An 11,394-nucleotide genomic window follows, 5' to 3' on the forward strand; every position below is an offset into this window, starting at 1 on the left:
CTAATTCACTGTATTAATCACATAATTAAAAATATCAAAGGGGCAAAGCACAGTGATCCATGCCCATAATCCTAATACTTTGGGAGGCTGAAGTGGGAGGATACTTGAAGCCAGGAATTCAGGCAATAGCAAGACTCCACCTCTCTACAGAAACTCAAAACTTTAACCAGGCATGGTGGTTTCCACCTGAAGGTCTGACTATTCACAAGGCTGAGGCAGGAGAATTTCTCTCGCCCAGAAGTTTGAGGTTGCAGTAAGCTATGATGATGCCACTGCACTCTAGCCCGAGCAACAGAGTGAGACCCTGTCTGAAGAACTCAAAGGACATCAACAATAACTAAATGTATGTGTTAAAGGATCAAACAAAATATTTAAGTATAAAATTAAGTATTAATATGGCAAATTTCCACAGGATTTGTTTTGAAAATAGAAACATCACTTCCATCACTTTTCAAATAACGCAATTTTTACAAACCACATTCAGCAATACCCTTAATCAAATACTTTAATAAAATACTTTTGTATTTATTTCAGAGGATCTTTTAAAGGGTTAGAGCCTATGATCAGGTCCTTTCAGTGATTTTTTTTCCAGGTCAATTAAGGATAGCTGGGTCTAGGAGAGAATGCGGAGAGGAAATGAGAGAGACGGCTTTCTTCTCTGTGCTCATTCACTAGCCTCAAAGACGGTCTGTTCATAATCAGGCATTGTAGTCAAAAGCAAATGGGAAAGCAGCTCAATTTTTCATTGAAAAACATTCATCTTGTTTTAAAAAAAAAAAAAGGAAAGGCTGCTACTGCATTTTAAATTTGTTCAACTCATTGCTACAGAACATCTTTTGGATGAATAGTAAGTTTCAGAGGATAACCAAGCACTTTACACAAATGAGAACATATGAAGTCATCCCAGGAATGATAAATTTGCTTGGCCATCAGTCCTTGTGCTTCAGGGCATGGACTGGTCACTAGCTGGGAAAGAAGCTATTCCCCCAGTGGTATAGCATTTTGACAGCCTCATCAGTTACAACCTGGTTTTCATTCCCCTTTAAACACGACTCATTGGACAGCTTTCAGGTACGTTATGGCCACATAGTGCAACACGACAGGAAAATTTTCAATGGCTACAAAAATATTTTAGAGAAATTAATTTTAAAAAATAATAAAAACTCTCAGTGACAGTAAGCAGAATATCATAGATCCTAACAAAGAGAATTTGGGGTATTTATTACACACAGAGCTTGACAGGGGGTGAAACTCAGCATTTGTGGAATGAAGGAATTAAAAAAGGAAGCTGCACATACCTGGCTTCTAATCCCGGCCTCACCAAAATTTGACCTTTAGTACTTAGTCACATGTGTGTGCTTATCCTCAGTCTTCTGCTCTGTAAAGTGAGAATAATTGTATGTGCTTCTTATAATTACAGAGATTGAATCAAGTAATGTATATAAATAAACTGACCCACTGCCTGAAACAGGGTGAATTCTCAACAAAAAACAATCATTCTAACACCTCTCCTAGCATTCAATAATGTAGCTCCATCCTAACCAAATAGATATAACATTAAAACAGGTGAAGATACTTCATAATAGATGAAATCTCTCTATACTGACTGTTAGAAATCTGTATTGTCCTCTTTGTTTGTAAACCCAAGACTGTATTACAACATCAGACATCCTCTAACACTGTGGCCCCCGCCCCTTAGACTGTGGACCAGTACCAGTCCATGACCCATTAGGAACTGTGCCTCACAGCAGGAGGTGAGCAGAAGACCAGCCAGCAGTTTTGTCTGTATTTACAGCCGCTCCCCATCACCTGCCTCAGGACCCGAGTGCTGCCTCCTGTCAGATCTGTGCCTTAGACTCTCACAGGAGCCGAACTCTACTGTAAACTGCACATATAAGGGATCTGGGTTGCACCTTCTTATGTGAATCCAAGGCCTGACGAACTGAGGTGGAGTTGAGGTGGTGATGCTAGTGCCAGGAGTGGCTGCCGACACAGATGATTATTAGCAGAGAGGTTTGACTGCACAGAGACCATGATACCTCAGTTGCAGGCAGACTCATATCACAGCCTACCAGTGAGTGACAGTTAAGCTGCACCTGGTGGCAGGCTTTAAGTCAGCTTATGACACTTATTTTAGCCCACGCATGGCCTACCCATTATTTTATTTAATATTTCCATCAATGTCTCTTTCCTGCACTGCACACGTGTCTGTCACAGTTTCAGTAAGGTTGCAAACAAATCTTAGCAAAAGTGAGTAAAAAACAAACATCCCTGAAGAGCTTCTTTGAAAAGAGGGAAAGGCCCAATGATGAGACGAGAAGTCTCTGAGACTGCCAACAAAATGAAAACCGCATATAAAAGAAAATACCAAGAGTCCTACTTAAACTATGGGTTCATGGCAACACGTGATTCACATTCTCCGAAGCTGCTTTGTGCTGTGTGTACAATAGGTAGCAACCAGCTATCCCATGAAGCCAGGAGACCTTCAAAATTCCTTCTCCACAAGACCTGCCTTAAAAGACAACTGTTGAGCTGGGCATGGTGCACAACCATAGTCCCAGCTACTCGAGAGGCTGAGGCAGGAGGATTGCTTGAACCTAGTAGTTTGAGGTTGCTGCGAGCTATGATGATGCCACGGCACTCTATCCAGGGTGACAGAGTTACACTCTGTCCAAAAAACAGACAAACCCTTGGAGTTTTCCAAAAGAAAAGAACACGAACATGGAGAACAGAAGCAACCATTGAAGGCCACCGCTTTATCAAATGTGTTCGCACTGACTGAGAGCAGCATTCACACAGCTAAAGCGAAGAATCCCTTTACTATTGGTGAAGAGTTCATTCTGCCTGCTGCTAAGGACCTTTGCCATGAACTTTTAGGAGAGGCTGCAGTTCCAAAGGCAGCACGTGTTCCTCTTTTGGTTGCACCATAACTAGACACTTTGATTAAACAGCAGAGGATACTGAGGCACAATTGTTGGAGAGGATTAACGATTCGCCATGGTACGCAATCCAGGTTGGCAAGTCTCCTGATGTTGACCACAGGCAACAGTGCTTGTTTTGTGTGATATACTCTCCGGAGGATGTGCATAAGGCTATGTTACGTGAACTTTTGTTGCCAACCAAAACCACAGGTGCAGAATTACTCAAATCTGAATGACTGCATATCAGGAGAAGTGAATTGGCCATTTTGCCTGAATGTATGCTGCCCTACCACTTTTCAACTTTACTTTGAACTAGGCATAAGCTTTCTGAGCAAAACTCTTGATGATATACTGGTCCAAGGCTTGAGACGTGTGGTAAAATTCACACAAAACCCAGGAAAGGACCATCTAACCCTTTCTCAGTAATTAGCTACATGTTAAAAGTAAATTCCCTGGGGTCCATAAATTAAATATATCCTGCAAGTACAGATAACCACCCAATCATACTTGGAGAAATTCTATGCCTGAAAACAGAGTACCCATGCCTATGGAGCTCTGCTCCCAACCAGTTAAAAGTCAGGTTTAAAATAAATCATGTAGCATCTATGATCAACATGGCTTTAAATAACAATAAGGACTTTCCCCCCCACGCCACGGTCAACTGCTGTTCTCACTGCAGCTAAACAAGGGCTTGGAAAGATAACCTAGTTTACTGGACTACTTCTATGTGTCTACGAGCAGAGTTTCTTTCTGGGTAACAAAGTGGTTTCAAATTATAAATGTAGCTGCATAGATCAATTATCTCTTTTCTGGAAGGTGGAAAACTGGAAGATTTTTTAGAACTTGCAAAGAGCTTTTGTCATTGACTTCATGAATCACTCAGTAAAAGCCAGTCATGTACTATTTCAAATATTACTACCTCAGAATGTCACTTAAAGGTTTTCCTTTTCCCTTTTTCCCCTCCCTTCCTCTGTCCTTTCCTCCTCTCTTCCTCCCTCTCTCCCTTCCTTCTTCCCTCTACATGGGCTAACACTAGAACCACCACCACCATCATTATCACATACGTCACTGTCACTGGAGGAGAAACATACCCTGCTGTGAGCTGTGGCAGATGCTCAGGGCACGTGGCACTGAATAATGCTGTTTGGAGTCAAACATTGAGACTCACACAGTGATTCATTTACACAGCTAGTTGCTAAACTATGGGCACTGGGAAACAAACTCTTCCTGCCTCAGCTGAATCCAAGGTCCTCCTGGTCTAATGAGAGCTCAGACAGGTGCTGAGGGCAGGGGGGTGGGGGCAGCCGTGAGGAAGCAGGGAGGAGGCAGAGCGACAGAAGCACGTTCGTTCGCACTCCAGCCCGGCTAGCCAAGCGTGAAAAGAAGGGGGTGGAGATCTGGACTAACGCAGTGCCTTTACCTCAGTTACCCAGTTACATCTCACGGCAACACGAGGACATCGATATTGTCAGTCCTCTTTTGGAAACGAGGGGCCAAGTATGCAAAGGGGGGCGTCTCGCCACGGCTCCCGCCAGCACCGCCGGACTCCTGGGGTGGGATGCTCAGGGCTGACTAGGGCGGCTTCGTGCAGGCGGTAAAAGCCCAGCTGCCGTGCAAAAACCCAGGCCCGGGCGAGCCGCCTGCAGAGGCCGCCAGCAGCGGCAGGAGCAGGGGCGTCCTCCGCGCCCGCCTTGGGTGGGTGGGCACGGGGACCGGAGCCGTCTGCCACACGCGGACTGTACCGCGGCGCCCCCGCCCCTTGCGCCAGCCCCCTCGCTGCGGGGAGGGGTTTCTCACGCCCCCTGCTCCAGGGTGACTGCTCCGGAGGTCGGAAGGAAGTGGGGCGAGGGATGAGTCATCTGCCGATTCCTCCTCCCGGTCCCCAGGCCCCCGCACGCCAGCCCCCGCCCGAGATCCTGCAGCCGGGAGCCAAGCCTCCCCTGAGCTCCAGACGCCACCAAACCCCCCGTGGCCTGCGGAGGCGCGGAGACGGACAGAGCGTCTGGCCAATAAGAGCTTTGCTCTCTCACTCACCGCCCAATGGGCCGCGGCTCACAAGCCGGGGCGGGACTAGGAGGACGGGAGGGGGCGGCCCGGGGCTGGCGCGCAGAGCGGCGGCTCCGCGGCTCACAGAGCGAGCGCCTAGCTGGGTGTCGGCGCCAACACAACGCGGGAAGGCGCCACCGCAGCCGCCGCAGCCGCTGGCCAAGGTGCTGGACTAGACGGGCCCGTCAGCCGCCTCGCCCGCTCAGGCACCCGCTGCAGCCGCTGCTGCATCGCCCCCGACCGGTCCCCATGGAGGAAATGGAAGAGGAGTTGAAATGCCCCGTGTGCGGCTCCTTCTACAGGGAGCCCATCATCCTGCCCTGCTCCCACAATTTATGTCAGGCGTGCGCCCGCAACATCCTGGTGCAGACCCCGGAGTCCGAGTCCCCTCAGAGCCGTCGGGCCTCCGGCTCTGGGGTCTCCGACTATGACTATCTGGACCTGGACAAGATGAGCCTGTACAGTGAGGCGGACAGCGGCTACGGCTCCTATGGGGGGTTCGCCAGCGCCCCCACTACCCCGTGCCAGAAGTCCCCCAACGGCGTCCGCGTGTTCCCCCCAGCTATGCCTCCACCGGCCACCCACCTGTCACCGGCCCTGGCCCCTATACCCCGCAACTCCTGTATCACCTGCCCCCAGTGCCACCGCAGTCTCATCTTGGATGACCGGGGGCTGCGTGGCTTCCCTAAGAACCGCGTCCTGGAAGGGGTAATTGACCGCTACCAGCAGAGCAAAGCTGCGGCCCTCAAGTGCCAGCTCTGCGAGAAGGCGCCCAAGGAGGCCACAGTCATGTGCGAACAGTGCGACGTCTTCTACTGCGATCCGTGCCGCCTGCGCTGCCACCCGCCGCGGGGACCCCTAGCCAAGCACCGCCTGGTGCCCCCAGCCCAGGGCCGCGTGAGCCGGAGGCTGAGCCCGCGCAAGGTGTCCACCTGCACAGACCACGAGCTGGAGAACCACAGCATGTACTGCGTGCAGTGCAAGATGCCCGTGTGCTACCAGTGCCTGGAGGAGGGCAAACATTCCAGTCACGAAGTCAAGGCTCTGGGAGCCATGTGGAAACTGCACAAGGTGAGTCCTAAGAAAACCTGCTCTAACTCCCCGCGCCTCCTATCCTCGGGTGTCGCAGCACACTGCTCCCTCTCTGGCGCACGGCGCACCCCCGCGGGGGCGCAATGCAGGTGCCTTCGACGTTTACCTCCCCAGTCTGGTGCATTGCAGGCGGCGTGGGGGGATCCTAAAACGGCTCTCAGGGGAGTTGAATGTCCCTAGAGAGTTGGTGCCGGGATGCCTTGGAGCAGGCCTGCCCGGGAGCGCTGCATGCGAGCTGGGTGCAGGGCGCCCCCTTTCCGCAGCGGGTCTGCAGCCTGCTGCCGCGGTCAGCGTTCCGGAAAGCGCTGGGTTTAGAGTCACTGCCGTGCCAGTGTCCAGGGCGTCCAGGCACGCTTCAGAGTCGGGTGGGCTGAGCTCCAGGAAAGAGAATGGGGTGGGGGTAGGGTGCGGGCGGTGGGGTCGCGCGGGCACCAGAAGACTGGAGCTGTTGGTTGGGCGGACGCAGTGTGGCACCACGGGGCCAGAGAGACGCCGCCGCGGACAGAATGCTGATGAGCCTGCTCTGGAGCCTGGGTGCCTGGAGCTTAGGAAGCAGAGAGGACTGGGAAGCCTACAGTTGCCATGGCAACACGGCAGGCAAGCCCCGGCCCTGACCCTCCTACAGGGGGACCTGGGATTGAAGTGCCAAGACCCGAGTTTTCTGCAAGGTCTCCGCCTGGAAGTCAGTTGGGTGCGTGTCCCTGGGACACCCCCTCCTCTCAACTACCTACCACACGCCCAGAGCCCGCAGTAGTTGTTATGTGCAAACTCTGGAACACCTGTTACCAGATTTATCTTTCCAGTCGCTTTTGATGGTGATTTCACCACAGCTATTTTAAAAGAGAAGCGTGTTTAACAACGTATGAGGTTGTGCCAGTCCTCTGCTCAAAGCCCTCCATGGTTCCCCGCACTTCTCAGACCGTGGGTAGAATGGCCTGCCAGGACCTATGTGACCCCCACCCACTCAGTCCCTCGACCCCAGCCACACTGTGCCCCTGGCTGTTCTGCTAACACCAGCCACCTCCCCACCCTAGGGCTTTGCATTTGGCTCCCTGGCCTGAGACTCTCCTTCCTCAGCCCCCTGATCAGAATGGCTTGCTCACTTGCCTCCTTCAGGTCATTATCAGTGGTCACCTTTGCAGTGCCACCCATCCAGACTGACCCCTCTAGTTCCCTCCCAGCTTTCTTTTTCTCACTAGTACTTCTTATTACTATCTGGCACACTGTATGTTTTCATTATCATGTTCCTTCTGTATTTATTTGTTGCTCCCCCTACACACACACTAGAAAACAAGCCCCACTAGGAGAGATCTTTGTAATATTCCGCCTACACTGCCTAGAAGGAAAGGGGCCACTGGAGGAGAGGAGCATACATTTGACTTTTACTTGTTTGGTACACTTAGTTGGGGGTGTGGAAGGCAGGGTAGGGGTTCAGGATTATTGGACAAAGGTATTCTTTACATCACTGACTTGCACACCCAAGAATGAGGCAGGGCTGACGGTGTGTTCTTGCCTCCATTGTGGCCCCAGAGTTCACAGCATGAACCCTTGGAGACTAGAAAGATTGCCCACTGAGTTAAGGTTGAACGTTTTTTTATTTACAGCAAAAAAACAAAAAAAAATTCACCATTTGCTACAGTGAGTGAAAGTTTTTCTCTGTTCCTTATCCCAGGGGATCCCTGTTCAGTTACCCTATTCATGTAACCAATTACACCATATTAGCGGTAGTGGAGATCTCCTGTAGCACAGATTTGAGCCCCACCAGACATATGTTAAAGCTTTTTAAAATGACGTTTAATTTTGAAAGGTTTCAAAACTTTAGTTCACAGCCAATTTTTTCTTCATATTATGATTTCACTCTAAAACTGCGAATAGTATTCTCTGTTAAACTGCCCTAAAAGTATCCTTGGAGCTAAGAAATTAACCACTCTATCTGGAAAAATAAATTAGAGCCACAAGCTATTATCATGGTTAAACCACAGCGTTATTTTTCTGTGAAGAAATGCCTCTATTTGGTCCATTAAGGCCAAAAGAAAACTTTCAATCTCTCTTGATCCCCATGTAGATTTGACATGTTACCCATTTGTTTTATTGGGAATAAAAGCACGGTGGTGCTGACTGGGTTAAAATTTGGATATCTGTCTGCTAAAAAATACTAATTTAAAACCCTTGAGACATAAGACATAAGTAGGATAAAAGAATATTTATTCTCTGATCTCTTGGACATTTTTTTCCAAAATAATAAGTTGGTATATTATTGTTCGGTCAATATAAGGATTATTAAACTGCTAAGAAAAAGTAAGGCAGAAAGATGACAGATTTTAACATTGACTTGTCATCTGTCAGATGAACAACAGACACTACTCCCCCACCTGTTTCCTGAATAAGCAAGTTAATGTGTTAGTGCTGGGTTTTCTCCTGTAGTCTGTTTTAGTTAATGATACTGCATCTCCACAATAGCTCATGGGCTGGAATTTCTATGTCCTTCAAAAATAGAAGAACAAAGAATTATACTAAGCATGCCTCCCTAAGTCGAGCAGTTAGTTTTCAACATGGTTACTACTAGATCTGAAGAGTTTTCATTCATATGCTACCGTATTAGTCAGTTCTACTAATAAAGAAAATCCTTGAATAAGGGTGGAGAAGGAATCCTCATGACCCTGACAAGAGTACAGCCATTTTGGGAGACAGCTAGTGAGAGAAGACAGGCCAGAAACCAAACTGCATGATCACAGCATGATCCGCCCCACCCCCTAGAATGCTTCAAGGCCAGTGTTCGTGGGAACCAAAAGAACAGTAACTTTCCACCCCAGAGATAAGCCCCTGGTCCCCTCCACTGAAGGGCGTAACTCCAAGATTAGCCCCGGTGCTAAAAATGCCTCCCCTAACAACCCCCTTCCACAATCCAGCTATACTGATAAGCCTCTTGAAACCGTGTGACAGTGAGCTGACTTTTGGTCAGTCTCCACTCTGCTTTTTTTCCTCCTAATAAAACCTCTCCCTAACCCCCAAACTAGCCTCCACTCCTTGCAGACCATCACCCCAAATCTGCTCTCCAGCCCTCAGTAAGTATTTCACACAGGCATAAGTCATCATATTACACATTCAAGACAAGATGGATTAAGTTTATTTTTTAATGGGTTTTAAAAACTACTGGTTGAAATTCATTAGTTGTCAGTTGACCAAATTAAAGTGTTTTTTGGATCCGTGTGGCCTTCAAGATCTATGAGAATATAACAGTAAATGAAGAGGTCTTGTAAGTCAGATGTCTGGGAGCAGTTTTTATTTGTATCAGCACTTGCTGGATCCCTTTATTCAACTGAGGTTGGTAAAAGAGTTGCAATACAAAAAAAAAAAAAATGTGGACACTTTAAAATGGGCAGTTGGAACCACTGTTATTTCTTTGTAATTTTGAGGAGTTCAGATCCCTAGATTATAACATTACTCTTGAATTCCTGAAGTGTTTCAATCAGTAAATAAGTAATATATTTGTCACTATTCTTTTGTATTTGTGCTAATGAGCAAAGACTTTCTTCTCCTTTCTATCCTAAACATTATTCATTCTGAATCTTTGTCACAAATGTTATTTCTCTCTTACCTTTGTGTTTTGAGTGGAGATTTGCAATTTAAATAACATCTTAAAATAAATTGTCAGTTTATACACTTTCATTTCCAAAGTTTTCAGGAAAAACTATCTGCTTAGGTTTATGGCAGCATCTCATTAAATACTTGTATAGCAAAATGTGTTATATAATGCTGCTAAAATAATTCTCTGTTACCCATAGAACAGTAGCAAAACACATTCAAATCTGTATGTTCCTGTGGTAAATGTAACAGGTAGCGTATGTCCATGTTTTTAAATTTATCTTACTTCTAGTACAACCAAAACATTCTGTGTTCAGAATGTTCATCTGTAAACATGTTTACAGATATGCATATTAAGAGAATGCTCCAGGGAAGACATTGGTTCTGCTTTGTACTGAGGCACAAAGAGCTGGGTGACAGGAGATGCCGGTCTGGACTGATGCTGCCGCTGACTGACGGGAGACTTTAATCAAGTCCCGTCACCTCTCTGTGCTTCCTACCCATGAGGATGTAAGGGAGTCAAAACACTAACTGTGAAAAGATTTTGAGAAAATAATTGAAATTTTTATAATTTGCTAATTTCAGTTTGGCACAACCATAAACTATTTGTGTAAAACTGAAGTCAGCATCTCGCTAGCAACAGTTACTACATATACAATGTAGGAGTGCATGGCACACCTTCTGGGTGCAGGACACAACTGCAAGAGGGACTCTACCTAAAAAATTCAAATATCACGACCTGGTTATACCCTCACATTAACCTGAAATAAAAATAAATAAATACAAATTAAAAATAAAAAAGTACATCTGATAACATTGCTAATGTAGGACTTATCACTTATATAATACCTAAAGTAAGACAAATACATATACAGGATAAACCTAATGAACAATGATATTTCAAATTTTAAAAATTTACTGCATAAAAACCTCACCTCCCAATTTGGGGTACTGTGCTTGCTCCTCTCTGAGCATAGTGTGTAGTCCAGAGCTGCCCTAGACGGTGGCCTAAAAGAGGAAGCCATATCCTCCTGGGTCCAGAGAGAATATTCAGTTGAATTAAGCTCAAGAAATGAGAATACTACACGAAAATTTACATATTGAGCAAATGTATTTTGTTTTTCCATAACAAAGCTGTAATATAGTGACAACTGGTATGACTCAGGTTTTTCTTAGATTATCTAATAAAGATATTGTTATTGCTTTGAAGTACTAGAAATTGTTTGTCCTGTATATGCAATGAAAAGATGCTATTACCTGGGATTCCAGGTCAAATCACAGTTTGCATAAAGTAAGAGAAAATTATATAGCCATCTGTTGTCAGGTGATATGAATAACATGCAGGCAACAGATTGTCTTTGCCATTAGTAAATTGCAATTCCCTTACCTAACAAGTTAGTGGGGTTTTCAAAATGTTTATATGCCCATAACTTTGGCATAGAAGAGGATTGAATCCATTGAGTGATAAGTGTTTAAGAACAAAATAGTTCTGTCATTTTTTTAAATCAGTTTTAGCAAGGATTGTTGGTTGTACAGAACAGAAACTCAAGTGATCTCAGAGAATTTGAAATAAAATCAATTCCCAAACACAGTAGAATTGGACAGTGAGTAACTAGGTTCACTGTCTGATCATTGGACAGTGAGTAACCAAGTTTACTGTCTGATCATTGGACAGTGAGTAACCAAGTTCACTGTCTGATCATTGGACAGTGAGTAACCAAGTTCACTGTCTGATCATTGGACAGTGAGT

General features: G+C 46.3%; 1 protein-coding gene across 1 annotated transcript in view; it reads left to right on the forward strand.

Annotated features, from left to right (window-relative positions):
- Positions 1-5,201: 5,201 nt before the first annotated feature.
- TRIM9 (tripartite motif containing 9) overlaps positions 5,202-11,394 on the forward strand; it is a 125,190-nt gene continuing 118,997 nt past the window's right edge. The window contains exon 1 of the mRNA XM_012806558.2: positions 5,202-6,038. Coding sequence (XP_012662012.1) covers positions 5,217-6,038 — 822 coding nt within the window. The 5' untranslated portion in view covers positions 5,202-5,216. The remainder of the gene's footprint in view (positions 6,039-11,394) is intronic.

This window comes from Otolemur garnettii, unplaced genomic scaffold, assembly GCF_000181295.1.
Source record: "Otolemur garnettii isolate 467f Iridium unplaced genomic scaffold, OtoGar3 scaffold00054, whole genome shotgun sequence".
In the NCBI taxonomy this organism is placed as follows: Eukaryota; Metazoa; Chordata; class Mammalia; order Primates; family Galagidae; genus Otolemur; species Otolemur garnettii.